We start from the raw sequence: 16577 nt of genomic DNA on the forward strand, positions 1-16577 counted from the left end.
AAACCAAGAGAAAGGGAGTTTTAAGTGGTGCCCATAGAAAGTATAAGCAACCACCCCTAGAAATTGTAGGGTACAGAGACTAGTGTCTGACCCACACCCGATAAAAGCTCCCCATCAAGAAGCAGGAAGGCCCACTCTGGAAGCAAGCCATATTTCCTGCAAAAGCCAAGAAGGGTCCCCCTCTCCCCAGGGCTAGCTTCCCAACCTGAGTCAGGCCCGAGATGGGGAAAGGAAGATTTACTTTTTTAATCAAGTTCAAAGGGGACATTTTAAGTACTTAAAAGAGACTCTTGTAATTTAAAGTGATATAAAAATTTACAGAATATCTATTATATAAGACAGGTAGGTGTGTATGTGGTATGATATTTATAGGATATATATTCCATCCAGAAACAATAAAAGAACAGACAGAATGAGTTCAAAGAGAGAACTGAGAGAAAAAACAAAGTTGTTTCCCATGATGTTCAGCACCTTCAATATAATAGTTGCATTATATGTTCAAAAGCTGAGCAACAGCAGAGTGAGGAATGCCGTCATAAAGATAAATGAAATGCAGATATTAGTAGGAATAATAAACTGTATGAAATGTATAATCAAATATTAAACTATGTCACTTCTAAACAGAATAAAATTTCAAGACATATTAGAAAAGCTGCTATTTTTATCTCTTTTTTCATTTATTTTCAGTGAGTACCGCAGCTAAGCAATGCTTCCATCAAGGACTCTACCTGCTTCTTCCTGAAAGAATGGAACTAGGGGGAGGAAGTGAGAGGTGCTCAAAACATGAGACAGAGAAAAGGGAGGATGATCATGAGGCCCAAGATCACTGTTCCAGGGGCAGAAACTCCGTGCACAAGGTACTGTGTTAAGCACTAGAACAGTACTTAAAGGGGTAAAGCAGGTTTGTGCCCTTAAAGGAATTTGGATCAGACATGTAGCAACAGCAAGAGATCAACGTAGAGTCTTTAGGAAGTGGGAAAGAGGCGGGAGAAGGAACACAACATTGAGAATAGCCCAGGGCCCACAAAAGAATTCTTGCAAAGGCTACTGTGAAGTCAGGAAAAGCAAATGCATGGTTCTTTTAAAAACTCAAAACTTAAAACACAAAATGAAATAAAAACTTAGACCTTAGTCAACCCATTATAATGAAATAGTCTACAGATTCTGAAGACTTGCTACATTAGTTTTGAGAGCTCATTCCAGTTAAGATCAATATATCTTAAGGGGGAGAGTTATTCCTTACTTTCAAACAATGGAAGCACTAAACTGACCTAATAAAAAGTGTGATCGCCATGACTGCATTTGGAATTATAAGCAGGCACGATTTCATTCTTGGAAAATATTAAATGCCACAGAAGAGCTCCCCCTGCTTCGATTATGGAGTATCCAAACAAACGAGATTCTTCAATGGCAATAATGACATCCTTGTGCCATCCGCCTGTACAAACACAGGTTCCAACCCTCAACTAGAGTTGTCTTCCCCATAGCTGATGGTGTGAATTCTAGACAACCCAGCTCCGTTTCAGCACTAACCACAACCCAAATTAGCCACAGAACATGCTGTGTACCGTTAACAGAGGTTTAAGATGCATTTTCAACAGACAGACCTCCAGTGTGTTACCTAAGGTTTCCTGGAGCTCTCAAGACACAGCAGATAAGATTGTTTCTTGTCAGACTGACAATGATGAAAATGTCTCAATTTCAATTCTCACCTACAAAAACTGTTTGAATAACTGATTACCATGTAAGTCAATGCTATCAAATTTATTTCTGGTTATTCAATCACAGAACTGATTACTTTTCAAATAAAAGTCCAGAGAACTAGATTATTTCCCAGAATAAAAAGTAGCAACCATGTGAGTGTGCACAAGCTTGCGTACACACTCATGAACACACACGTAAACACACACACAGACATGGGGGTTTTGCCAGTTTTCCATCCGAAAACCATGATGTAACAGGATAATCGCAAACTCATTCTCATTGTTTAAACCTATGAATAATGCACAGATCATCTAACATGACTTAAATAAGAAATTAATTATGGTGACACATAACTCTAATTCAACAACTAGTCATTTACAGTAGGTTGATGTTTCAAGGTAATTTTTGCAATTCAAGAAATATCTTAGAAGGCAAGAGGAAATAACATGAGAAAACACAAAGCAGTTTCTTTCCCATCAATAAGTTAAGAAAGATCAATTTTTCAAAGGTAGTAGCTCTGCAATCTTTAGAACAACTATCCTTCAAAATAAAACAGAGCTAACCTAATCCAAGTGGATTAATAAAAAGGTAACTTTCATTTAACTATAATTCATTTTTAGAATTATTATCTACCTTAAAAGAATATATTTCAAACATGACTTTTCCCCCCAGGATAAGAAGGCGATAGGTTACACAAAAGTCAAAGAAAAACAGAGGTATACCTCTAAGAGGGACAAAACATTAGAGATGGGATTCTTCCTTTTAAGCCAATGATGTCACCTGGGTGGTAAAGGGAAAAGCTTCCTTACTTTCCTCTTCTTACTCTAAAGTATGAAAACTAAGCCTCAGAAGCACCTTTATCTAAGGACAAAGGAATGACCAAACCTCCCCAAGGAATATAAGAAATGACCATAAAGGATGGAAAGCAACTTCTAAATAAATGTGCCTGAAATAATCCATACAAATGGATGCTGCTATCTTCAAAGTCATTACCTTGGAAATTATATACTTAAACCAGTGATGCTGTTATAGTCACTCTGGAATATGTTTCAGACTCAAAATTCTCCATTTTCTTAAAACTAGCAAACATTTGTCTTTTCAAGTTAGATTTGGCAATAGTCAAAAGTCCTCAGACTTTTGTAGCTGTGCTTTTCTTTGGAAAGCCTTTCCTGACCTCCCAAGTCCAGGTTCTGGGCCCCTGCCCAATGATCACTATGTCCCCCAGCAGAGCTCTTTTCACTCTACAATGAAATTGCTTGTCAACAGTCCCCCTAGGAAAACTGTAAACTGCACAGAAACAGGAAATATACCTTATTATTATTACACCCACAGTCCTAATGTAGTGCCCAGAAAATTGCAGGCACCCAAAACTGAATGATGCAATCTACTATCACACAAAATGGTGTGGAATACTGTGTGTATCTCATCCACTGACCCGTCCAATATCTCTCAGGAAAGAGTACCACACTTCACTGTGATTGTATACCTAGAGAGAACTATTACTTTATACACCTGGGAGGAGAAGTGATTGAATGTGATGATTTTCATTGCCCATTTATGCATAGAAAAGCAACAATCACGACATCGTCACAAACTAGTAACTTTTCCACTCTCGAATCTGCAAGCATCAGATTATCTTACCTAGTTGCAATATCATTACAGTGTCTCTGTAGGCCTTCATCACCAACTTGAAGTGGCGATAAAGTGGGTAGCACAAAACTCGCCTTCCAAAAGATACCAGGATTTCATGAACATTAGTCCAAGTCTGTGAAGTAGAGTTTAAATAAGTAATCATTTCCATATTACATAAACAAAAGGACACAACAAAATACGAAACTACTCTCAATTAAAAACTCTTAAGTTTGGATCATCATGAAGCCATGCAAGACAGAAATACAAAACCATGAAATGAGATTCTTTTTATATACCTTACAATAAAATACTTAATTGAAGTCTTTGTAATTTCTCATGCTTTATCAAGGTATCACAAATGCTCCTCAAAAATCACATATGCAGCAGGAAAGTTCTAAAAAGTCTTTTAAGAATTACAAATATGAATCTAAAACACATGGCACTAACAAAATGCAGATGCACATAAAAGACATTGTTAAATGATGTATGTTTCATGTTTTTGTCCTCTAGGACCATTCAAGATAGTGTAGATTAAAGATGTGGAACTCATCAGCAAAGTGTGTTCACGGTCTCCCTCTTCTTTTTTTTTTTTTTTTTTTTTTTTTTTGGTGCTTTGGGCATGAGTAATACATGGTAAATACATGGCAGACAGAAATCACAAGTAGGTGGGGAGGGGGAGGAGCAGGCTCCCCACTGAGCAGACAGCCCAATGCAGGGCTTGATCCCAGGACCCTAAGATCATGACCTGAGCCGAAGACCAGAGGCTTAACCCACTGAGTCACCGAAGCGCCTTGAAAAAAAGTGTTTTATCTTAAAAAGTATCTAACAGAAACCAGCAGCAACTCAAAACTTACTGACACCACTAGACAAAGGCAGTTTTGTGCAAAATTGTTTTTTAATTGGATTTTGATTAAAACTGTATTAAAAAAATGTAACCTGCATATAAAACTTAGAATATAAAAAGTAAAACTAAGGAAGCAGAAGAATTTCCATGTGTATTAATCCTTAATGAGTGAGAGTTCTGATTAAGAATACCGAGTATCTGACAAAAAACAGTTTATATCTAAAAAGAATTACAAACTTTCTAAAAATTCTGCCAAAAATAGCTCTTAACATCTCTGGCAATTCTAAGTTATCTCAAAAACAAGAAAAATTTCAAAGTAAAATCATAAGTGGGTGAATTTACTCATGCAGCCTTTCATAACTTCAACTACAAAATTACTTAGTCACCAACTACTTTGTTTTCAACCTAAGTAACCAATGCAATCATCACAAAAATCGGTTTCTCCATTCGATGCTGATGATGGCAATAAGAAGAACCCAAGTGAAGTGTAGAGAGCAGTGCTCCTCCATCTTTAAGATGCGTACGAATCCCTGGAGACCTTGCTACAGTTTCTGCTTCAGCGGGTCTGGACTGAGATTTTGTCTTTCTAATCAGTTCCCAGCCGAGGATGCTGGTCAAGCCGCTGGTTCATGGATCATTCTTTGGAGAAGCAAAATTCTCTGACAAAGGTGAATGTCTCAATTCCTTTTCACATCTTATCCATCATTTGAACAAAGTGTTGCCATGAAACAACCTTGATTTAAAACTTAACAATCTATTGTATCAAGGATTTAAACCAGAAAAAAAAAAAAAAAACAAAACCTAGTTGATTTAATTGACGCAATTATCAGCTATTTAAACTGACTTTTTTTTTAATGCTAGTTTTTCTTTCTTTCTTTCTCCTTCTTTCTTAGTAATCTCTACCCAACGTGGGGCTTGAACAGATGACTGCAAGATGAGGAGTCACATGCTCCACTGAATGAGCTAGCCAGGTGCCCCTAATATGACACATTCTTCAAGTTTCTACTTTTAATTATGGTTTTGATGTTGAACAATTCATTCAGAGCTAGTAAATTTTAAAATAGCATCCTTTGATAAGACTTACCCAACTATTTTCTAGGAAACAGATATAAAAACAATACTACTATACTAAAAGGGTTATCAGCTCTGACCATACTAACTGCAGGGCCTACGATAAGTTAAACTACATGATCTGAGTTTCCTCATCTGTGAAACAGCAATAATATTTATCTCACAGACTTATCGGAAGGAACAGGGGAGATAATATATATAAAACGCTTAACACGGTCCTTGATGGTCAGGAAATGGCAGCTAGAATTATGACTTAGGTTTGCTGCCTAATTTTGAGCTCTGAGCCCCAATATATGCCAACTTAAAAATATGCTCTAACTCCACCCTAACTGTTCCCCCAACATACCATGTGTGGTTCTTCCTCCTTGTGCTCTCCTTCTCCCAAATTCTGCAACATCTTATCTAGCTTCATTCGTATACTATGATTAGCATTAGAGTTACAAATGCAATGAGAATGTTACTAAAAAGATGGGAAAAAAAACTTGCATAAGAAAGTTTCCACTTTCAAAAAGTCAAGGAATTCCTTGAATTACCCAAAATGAATGGCAACAGAAAAATAACTTTTAAAACAAAATCTAAAAAATTGTGACTAAAAATCATACCTCGAACCAGCACAGTGTGGGACTCAGTTTTCTAATATTCCATGCAGATTCAACCTTTATTTGTTTTGGAGAAAAGAATACTGTCATTTCAGAGGTAAAGTCATTCCAAAATAAAGCAAATATACCCATTTATTCAACTAGTATCTCAGTAGCATTAACATACATGAGAACTAAGAAGCATCCGTGACTGAGGAAAAATAATTGCTTTGCAGAAGCTATCAAAGGCAAGTTTCTGCCTACTTTCCTTGGGATTTCACAAAATAAAGCTCCTCCACTGATAAGAGCACCAGAACATAAAAGCAAATAAGCAGGGGCTTTGAAACTAAAAATTAAAGCAAAGCGATGCTTCCTCCATTTCTGTCCTTCTCAACTAAGTTACTTGCCTCCCAAACATTCTAATCTGCCAAAGGACTCAAAGATAATGTTGAAGTGCTGCTGACTGTGACACTTAAAAAGCTGCTCAAGAATTTGGCCTTTCAGAAAATGCTTGTGAGAGAATAAGCACATTCTAGAGGTCTTAAAGTTGCAAGACTTCATGATGTCAAATATGTGAAGAATCAAAAATGGTAAATTTCCCTGAGCATAACTAAATGTTCTCACTCATCTTCTTAAGCAATAATGTGAAGTACTTTCTTTGTCAAAGAAAATATTTTCCCCAATTACAGTATCCTTAAAAGATGAGTGGAAACAAAACTCATTTCCAGCAATATTATACCCCTGATACACTCATTAATATTCATTTTGGAGTCAAATGCAAATCTCAAGAGTCACCTTTGAAATTTTCAGAATCATAACAAGAGAAAATTTGGCACATATCAAATTATAATTCTAATACTATGCTAACGCTATGATGTTGAGAAAAGCAGATTAAATAATATGCATCATGACCCAATTTAAATACATATACACACAAGTACACAATGAAAGACTGGAAAAGATGTATCTCCTCTTAACACTAGCTATTTCTGATTGGCTGAGATTACAGGAAATTTTAATTATTTTCTTCATATGTATATTTCTCCTTTTATACTGATATGAATTATCTGTGCAATTTGTAAAAAAGGAAAGCATATGCTCAGCTGGAAAATAACCCTTGAGCAAGTATAATTATAAACAGCTGCAGGGGCACATTAACTGGAAAGACTTTTTTTTGGCTGTGCAGTCTTTTTTAAATATACGATCACTGATACAGGTAAGAAAGAAGCTTAGCTCTTCATTTACAAAATCAAATGTGAGTTAAGAAGAGATACAATAAATTTTATATTACTTAAAAATGATCATTTAAGAAATAATGTACTTTATAAAAGGTTTTACTATTACAAGATTTCTTTCAATAGCAAAAAAAGATATGATTCAAGTTTTTTAAAATTGTGATTTACCTTTAATATTTTCAGAAGCATAACAACTGTATAAATTGAGGGACACCTGCAGGTAAACGCTCAGATTCCCTTTTTTTTGTAAAAAGCTATACCTTGCGTCTGCTAATGGACAGCTTGGACAAAGGATATAAACAGGAATGATAAAGTTTACCTCTTGTCAATGTCAAGTGTCATGCAGAAACAGCTCTCTTCTCTGGCCAAGTCATCTCCTAAAGAGATGAGAGCTCAGGATAACCTTTCTCTACCCTCAGCTTTATTGCCTCGATCCACTACTTGGTAGACACTGATGCCCAGAGAGAAGAAAAAAGACCAAGCAGGCATTATGCGTTCATGTTGGAATTCACCACCAACACGCACATGCAGCTCTGCCAGGAGCAGCCCCTGAATAACTAATCACAACAGCTCTTACTCTCGACAGGAGGAGGGATGCCTTACAGTTCATTTAGTCCAGTCACTTATGCTACAATGCAGAGACATACGGGCACTTACATTCTTCTCTCCCTCAGTGACACGAGTTTCATAGCAATACGCCAGAAGGATGTCAATCAAACTGTAGTACACCTGGTGATGAGCCCTCTTGTCCAGGAGGTAAGATTTATTGACAAATTTTCGCAGCTGGTATTTCTCTTCTTCAGAAAAAGACACTAGGGAAAAAATGCATTTAAAAACTAAATGTTCCATTCAGTTTTTTAAAACCCCCAGTGAGGAGGATTTGTCAAAATTAGAACTTCGATTATAGAAACTGAAATAGGAGTTATTTAACTCTGAATATAGAAAAGAACTCTTAAACTAGACTTCACAGTTTTACTAAGGGCTGTGCATCTGCTCAAACCCTAGTAGAGCTAAATAAAGGAGAAATGTCTAACCCATATCTCTTCCTTATTTCCAGGATGCCTCCTTTTTGCTACACTGTCCTGTATTCAAGACATCTAAATGCTGGAGCTACTGACTTTAAAATAATAAGACAGTTTAAGAACAGAAAACATAATAGCTAAGTAAAGCACTCTGTAAATATTCATTATCCATTGTGAAAGGTCTATACAAAGAAATAGGACTATTCTCATACAATAGTCAATGTTAAGGGCAAAGTATATTGATATTCTTTATACACAAAAACAAAGCGTTATAGCACACATATTTCACTTGATGGAAGAGGACAGCTCTTTTCAATAGTGGATCTTTTCTTCTTTGGGCTGTCACCCTTTCTCCATCTTCACTGACAGCCCTCTCTACATTAAATATCTAGTATATATCATTTCATATTTTTCCTCTATTATCATATAATGCATACAGACACACAAACATATACAAGGGAATTTATACCTCCCCCCCTCCACCTCCACCAAAGAATTAGATCACTTTTCTCCACCTAACCTACCTCACTCAGTATCTCTGGCAAATCTCTCCAAGTCATTTGGTACTTAGCTGATTTTTGTAAAGCAGTAGAATATTCCATGGTGTAGTATGTTCTATCCAACCACTCCCCCTACTGATGGGCATCCACTATGCTTCCAGTTTTCTGCCATGTTAATAACGCTGCATAAGTGTCTCTAACCACATGCCCTTGGATACTGAAGAATTCTATAAAATAGATTCCTAAAAGTAGATTTACTGGGTTAAAAAATGCACCTGTTTAAAAAAAAAATACTTTGGGGCACCTTGGTGGCTCAGTGGGTTAAAGCCTATGCCTTTGGCTCAGGTTATGATCCCAGGGTCCTGGGATCGAGCCCCACATCAGGCTCTCTGGTCAGCGGGGAGCCTGCTTCCTCCTCTCTCTCTGCCTGCTGCTCTGCCTACTTGCGATCTCTGTCTGTCAAATAAATAAATAAAAATCTAAAAAAAAAGTCTTAAAAAAATACTTCATTAAAAGGCTACAACTCTCCTTCTTTTTAATGGTCATGGACACAAGCTCTCTTTCCACACCCCTCACACCCAGCAATAAGGTGGGCAGCAATAAGTTAGAGCCTCTCCTCCTCGTTTCCAGTTTAACAGACAGGAAGTGACTATGGTAGGAAGAATTCTAAGATGAGACCCACTGAGTCACATCATTTCAATGTGGGCAGAACCTGTGACTTACTCTATCCAAAAGAATATGGCAATGGTGATGGCATGGTGACTATCATGACTATGTCCCATTAAGAGTAGACTGGAGCCAGAGACTCACCGCTGGTTTTGACCAAAACTCACCATGTTTTAACATGGTTGTGTGGCAGCAAACTGTGGCGGGAGGAGAAGGGGAGGGGGGTGACTGGAGAGTGGCCCCCAGATGACAGTCAGCAAGGACATGGGGACCTCAGTTCTACAGCCACAGGATTCGAATTCTGCCAGCTATCAGGTGAGCCTGGAAAAGGACTCTGAACTCCAGAAAAGAACTCAGCTACCAAAACATATTAAAAAAGAAAAGAGAAGATAGCCCAAATTTATCCACAGCCTTATAAGATCCTGAGCAAAGACCCAGCTAAGCAAGCCCAAGTCTGAAGCCATGGAAACTGAGTCAAATTAGAACAGTTTCTAATTTGTGGTAATCTGTTATACAGGAAGAAAAACCTAATACAGTGATAGATCACTCTTACTGCAGTTAGTATTTTTCCAAATGCTAAACTTGGACATTACTTTACAGGTTTGTTGGCAACCTGTGAATGAACCATTTAATTGTGTTTTTCCCATTTTTTTCCTATGGGATGGCTTGTCTTGTCAAATTTTTAAGAACTCACAGTTATAGATATGAACCCTTGTCATACCTCCAAATCTACTACATCTCCACTCACTTTGTCTATGGGATCTTTTGCCAATGAATTTCTGATTTATTATGTACCCAAATAAATGCATCCTTTTTAAGAAAAATAGATTCTGAATTTACAGACTTCGATAAGGTTTCCCCAACTCCTGAATTGTACATGAAGCCTCTTGGCTTTTCTTTTTTTTCCCCTTTTTTAAAGATTTTATTTATTTGAGAGAGCGAGAATACGCATGTGCACAAGAGCAGGAGGGGGACAGGCAGAGGGAGAGGGAGAAGCAGACTCCCTGCTAAGCAAGCGGTCTGATATGGGCTCCATCCCAGGAGCCTGAGACCATGACCTGAGCTGAAGGCAGGTGCTTAACTGACTGAGCCACACAGATGTCCCTCTCATTTAAGATTTACAGTTTCCTTTTTAAAACGTAAGTCTTTAATCCATCTGGAAGCTACTTTTTCATGTTTTAAGATTTCAGTTAATTCCAGATGAATAGTTAATTGTGCCAACACAGTCTGGTCAATAATCCATCTTTCCCCACTGTACTAAACCACCAACTTTGTGAAATAGATGTGCTGCTTTTCTTGCTAAAAATTACTTCCAAGCATTTTCAGCTTTTGTGACTTGTAAACATTTTTTTTTTCCCATTTCCAGTAAATTACTGCGAGGACAGAGAAAATCTATTTCTTTTCACATACCATTTTAACCACTGTTTGGCTACCAAACAAATTAGAGCACTTAACAAACGTTAATGATTTTTTAAAAAAAAGGAAAACTTTGTGTCTACATTGGTGAGGTAAGCAAGTGTAAGACTGAAGTTCCTTCTAAGTTTCCTTTGATGTCTACGATACAGGCAAGCCAACAAGCATTATAACATGAGTGCTATTGGGTACCGTATATACGAAGTAAAATACAGCTTGCCTTTCTTTTTTTTTTTTTTTTAAATTTCATTTATTCATTTGAGAGAGAAAGAATGAGAGAGAGAGAGAGAGAGAGAGCATGAGAAGGGGGAGGGTCGGAGGGAAAAGCAGACTCCCTGCCAAGCAGGGAGCCCGATGCAGGACTCGATCCTGGAACTCCAGGATCATGACCTGAGCCAAAGGCAGTCACCCAACCAACTGAGCCACCCAGGCGCCCAACTACAGCTTGTCTTAAAGCAAGATTTACAGAAAAACTAATAGCTAACTACATACAACTACATAGTTAGTGGAAGTAAAACATGGCCTACTACTTGTCTTAGAGAGATTTCTACAGAAATTCAACCATCTATACATACTTTCAGTTACCTCTAAATAAAAATGTTACCGATCTCTTACTTCACAATGTAATCCTTAATTTTTCTTCCATGCCCTATCAATCACCTTCAAATTCACTTCAAAAGTTTTTAAGCCGGATACAGAGGAGCATCCGGTTTCCAGTTCCAGTGCTTCCTATCAACCTAATTCCAAAATAACTTTAAAAGGTTCTTTCTCCAGGGTTTAGAATTGCCCATTATATTTAGGTAAGGACAGGCTAAACTGCAATCCGAAAGATCCGGAAATATAGTGGCTTATATAAGATAGAAGTTTCTCTCCCATGCTACTATTCTGAATGAATGATCCAGGACTGGTGAAGCATCGGCATCTCCATCATTCGACTTCCATCTATGCATCTAAGAAAGCTGCTCCAGGTCTGTACCATTTTCTAAGCAATGGGAAAGCAGAATAAGATGGCAAGCGCCTCCCTTCTAAAGACCTGATCCAGTGCACACAGCACTTCCACTCATTTCCCATCATCCAGGACTTAGTCCCATGAGTACCCCCAGTAGCAAAGAAGTAAAAAAAAAGGTAGTCACTAGGGCAGTCACTAGCTGAGCACTCCTATGCCCAGCTCCAACTCAAGAAGACTCTTAGCAGAGGAGGACTAATAAAAGATACCCGGCTATCTGCGATGCTCTTAGGAGACCAAAATTATTAAATTGCATTTTTTTTTTTTTTTTAATTTTAAGTAGGCTCCATGCCCAACATGAGGCTCAAACTCTTGACCCCAGGATCAAGAGTCACACATTCTACCAATGGAGCCAGTCAGGCACCCCTATATTGCTTTTTTAATATTCCCAGATCAAACTCTTGATAGCTAGCTACGCTATCCTTTTCTTTCTCTGCTCAACAAAAACTGCCCTTCTGCTCCTCACAACTGGGTAAAAGCCAGAAGAGAGAGAATATGATTACTGACACATGATGGCCCCTTCTCACAGAGCTCCCCAACCCACTTCAGTCCTCTCTCAGGAGGCTTCGCTTTAACACGGCTTCTTTCTGTTTAAAGGCTTCCTTGTTTTACAGTCCATCCTCTGGGGGAAAGAATCTTAAATACAGTTATTGGAAATTACTAGAAGCAATGCTCCTTTACTCATTAAAATTTACTTAGTGCAAAAAAACAGGTCTTAAATATATTTATGTAATCATTTTTTCCATGATGTTAGAAATCCTATGATTAAAAAGTATGAGAAGAAAAAGGAAATAAATTTGCAGAAGCATTGCTTACATAAATGAGAAATAACTACGAAAATGAATTTACTTAATTTGCTGGCCATAAGGAAATGCATATATAGCTTTCTGGGGGTGGGAGGAAGGGCAGAGGGGCAGAGGGAGGGGGAGAGAGAGAATCTTAAGCAAGCTTTACACCCAGCACAGAGGCTGATGCCAGGCTCGATCTCAGGACCTTGAGATCGAGACCTAAGCCAAAAACAAGAGCTGGACCCTTAACTGACTGAGCCACCCTGGTGCCCCAGAAATGTGGATACTTTTAAACTTAATGCTGGAAGGTGTGAATGCAGTGAAGCCTTAGGTATTACCTGTCTCATTAAAGGGCTCATATAAAGATCCTTTAATTTAAATAGAAGCTCTCAGTTCAATTAAAGCAATCTTCTGTAAAGAAAATCTAAGAAGGAACATACTCACTGCCAAATTGGAAGTATACCTAACAAAATATTTTAAGTCCCCTAGTATTTCATAATGTTTGAGACAGTATTCCCCTAGGTATAGTTTCTGAGATGCTCATTACTTTAGCTAATAAGAAAGTGCCAGGTGTTCATGATGATATTATCTCACTTGAGAAAAGCCTTTATCTTAGGCTTCCAGATAATTCTAAATCATAAGGTAAGCATGCCCAGAACCACTTAATAACACATTAACTCATCTAAATGTTTACTCCTTCATTCTTAAGTAATCATACCTGTATGTAGGCTGAATAATTTGTAAAGGCTGACCTGGGAATTGCAGGTTCTGATGTTCCATCACCCACAAGTAAGGGTTTCCCCATATTACAGGTCACTGTCGGGGGGTATAGGTAAGAAAAGCTTACTGGAATGTCTTCTTCCAAAGTCTTGGAGCTAGGTGCCCCCAGCCTTCCTTAAAACACACCACCTTTTTCTGGATGTTTTCAAGTCCCATTTTGGCCAAAAAAGTTCACTGATAAATACACAGATATACTTAAATTCTGAAGCTCAAGCAAAGAAACCAGAGATGATAAATAACAGTTATCAACAAAAAGGGAAATCACTAGAGGAACCAAAAGTCTGAGCTCCCCAAGGCCTTTTTTATTGGAGTTGTAAATCCTATCAGCCAAAGGGGAACTTGGGGCAGTTTGCCCACAATTAGGTCTAACCAAGCAGCAGCAGTGGGAAGAAGTCCAGATGCAGCGCCAACAATATTTGGATGATTGCCACCATGAGTAACATTTGTCAAGCATTTGTATGACTTCGCTACACTACAATGCAGCTCTGCTATATAGTTCACAACATTTCGGTTAATTATACTTCTATAAATACTCTACAGTCAAACAAAGCAGCTGAAAGCTCAATTCATTTGGGGAAGAAACTGGTGCCCTAGCATGATACAAATGGCCCAGGACCACATCCCAACATTAAAAACCCCAATCAAGGCGTTGACGACTGCAAAGGGGCTCCCATCAAAGCGGGAAGTGACCTTCTTACTTCACCTACAGAACATTTTCTAGTTTTGTTACTTTTAAACCGTTCCTTCTCTCTTAATCCCCCTCCCAAATATCTCTGTCTTCTGCAGGTCAACAATTAAATAATCCTTGATCTGGCTCCTCTCAGAGGAATGCTAATCTGCCGACTATATTGTATACTTTCTGGAAAGAAATCAAGGGAACCAGAAGAAAATGTGCTGCATTCAAACCTTTCGCTTAAGCGGGTAGCCCTGCAGTGCTACAACTTCCAAAGCTGACACTGACAGTTAGCTCTACAAACACTGAACGCCCCACTGGTGCCAAATCAGATGTCCCTGCTAGGAAGTTCATTGACTAAAAATGTTATGTGGTGTCATACCAAGCAACCATGTGCCAAGATTCTTGGGCTGGGATTAACCGCTGAAAGACAACATGGGAAATGTGGTAAGTCCGTCCTCATGAAACCAGAGCTCAGGGAGAGCACAGCGCTTTAACACTTCCATTCACAAGCCTTTGTGGGAGGAAGACTGGGATCATTACTGAAGACGTTAATAAAAGTCTCCATGTTGGAACTCACAGCTACAATGAAAGTGACAGGAATCACAACCGAGGCAAAGGCAGGCAGCAAAGTTCAGCATCTAAGCCTTATCTGGAATTCAAAACAATCTAGCTTACTATTTTATGACGGGGAGGAATCAAAGGTAAGCCCTCACCTGCACTGTTTTATCCGCCTGGCAACAGCTGATGAGGGAGCATAAAAGAGAAAATACCCCACTGCCGTGACACAGAAAGGAAGGAGACCTGGGAGGCACAGAACAAAGAGGAAGTGGAGGGGAAAATCCAGCAGTAGCATACTCGCTGAGTAGGCTGAGGACTTCAAGGTTTATTTCTTGGCTGATTCCCTTTCACCCATATTATAATCTGGTTCACCACACTTCAACTTGTTTTCCCAATTCTAAATGTCTCAAATACTTGAACAAGGGAAGAAAAAAAAAAAAAGGAAGGAAGAAAGAAAAATCTCATTAACAAAAAAGTTCCCCTCAAAGTTTTATAAACGTACAACAATTATAATTTCACAGAGAAGCCATTCGATTCCTGGCTCTCCTGCCATTGTTTCTACTCTACAATAATAATCTCTAACATTCACAACATGCTAGGGACTTTAAGTACATCATCTCACTCAATCATCAAGCCAACTCTATGAGATAGGCAGCAACCCAGGAAAGATGCAAGATCACAAACTAGCCTGAGGCGCAGCAAGGCATTAATGCCCAAGAGCCATCTTTAGCTTCTATCCCATCCTTAACCCTCTACTTGGCAGATGTGGAAAAGGTACCTTCTGTACAATGACACAGAACTCAAGTTCTTCTACTTTACATCACAGGTCCTTGCTATTTTTAAAGATGATTTTTTAAAAATGGATCCCCATTACTAGCTTCATAGAAAGATTCTGACTGCTGCTTAAACACTAGTTGGGGTACACGCCCTGGGTTGGATGAAGATGAAGGAATGGGAGGGGTAGTGGTTTTAAAGTGATGACCTGGCTTAATCTTCTGAGAAAATTATACACAGAGAACTAACCTAACTCAAAGGTTGGCTCTCACAGAAAACAGGACCAAGGACAAGCTACAATTGATGAAAGTAAAGCGAGTTAGAATTTAAATCAAAGGGAATGCCTTTTCTTGATTTTTAGGGCAACTAGCTCACCCTTGTGGGCAGAAAACTTAACTGCACAACCACCAATATCCACCCACACCACCTCATTAAAATACTGCACTGAAATCGGGGAAACTGATTGAGACCACTAGATAACCTTGAGGATTTCAGAGTTAGCAAGCTTTCCAAAGAGATCTACATGGCATAGATACTTACCTATTTACATTGTGTTAGCAAGACTCTACCTGAAAATTTGTCAGTATAACGTAGGAAGTCTCTGAAAGATTCTTAAACTCAAATATAAAACCAAGGATTTGTTGAAAACAATGTAACAAGAGTCATTATTTGTAAATGAGTTTCTCTTCTGCAGTAGAGTCAATTATAAAAGATTAAAGTAGCAATTGTTCAACCTGGTAGAAATCACCTAAACTCTTAACAAAAGTGAACTACAAAAATATTGACAGCAGCATTTATTTATTCTCTAAATATTTACTGAGTACTTGTTATATAACAGGCACTATGCTAAACAATGGAAACAGAGCAAACTGCATTACTACATCGAGAATCAAAATACCGCTCTGCAACATTCCTGTAGCGACTTCAGCCTGAGTGGCCAAAGAAGGCCAATGCAGAAAACTGCAAATAATCCAAAGGTCCATCAGTAGTCAAGGGCCATATGTGCACCTGTATACACAACAGTATGCTAGGTAGGCACTAAAGCTCAGGTAGAGCCCTAAGTACCCATACGGAAGAGAATATAGACTACGAACTGGAGAAAGCAAGGGAAGAACAGAGTGCATAGAAGTCTATGCGTATGAATTTCTTAGAGCAAATATTCAGATGTGTATATGCACTGAAAACACCCCAAAATTACTAACAGTGATTACTTTCAGGAAGAGGAATCTGGAGTGAGGAGATTCTATATTCCAAATCATGTATATGTATCCCTTTCATTTAAACACTGAAATTTCATTTTTAATACAGAAAGTGAAATCAGTATGAGAGA

The 16577-nt window shown here is 38.3% G+C and overlaps 1 protein-coding gene across 1 annotated transcript in view; it reads right to left on the bottom strand.

Moving 5' to 3' along the window:
• The window catches only part of LOC111144086 (SHQ1, H/ACA ribonucleoprotein assembly factor), a 101847-nt gene that overhangs the window by 58832 nt on the left and 26438 nt on the right, over positions 1 to 16577 (bottom strand). The window contains exons 7-9 of the mRNA XM_022498196.1: positions 7722 to 7876; positions 5854 to 5907; positions 3346 to 3469 (exon numbers count right to left, since the gene is read on the bottom strand). Of these exons, the coding sequence (XP_022353904.1) occupies positions 3346 to 3469; positions 5854 to 5907; positions 7722 to 7876 (333 nt within the window). The remainder of the gene's footprint in view (positions 1 to 3345; positions 3470 to 5853; positions 5908 to 7721; positions 7877 to 16577) is intronic.

Source organism: Enhydra lutris, unplaced genomic scaffold, assembly GCF_002288905.1.
Source record: "Enhydra lutris kenyoni isolate GAN:26980312 unplaced genomic scaffold, ASM228890v2 scaffoldscaffold10, whole genome shotgun sequence".
NCBI classification, from domain to species: Eukaryota; Metazoa; Chordata; class Mammalia; order Carnivora; family Mustelidae; genus Enhydra; species Enhydra lutris.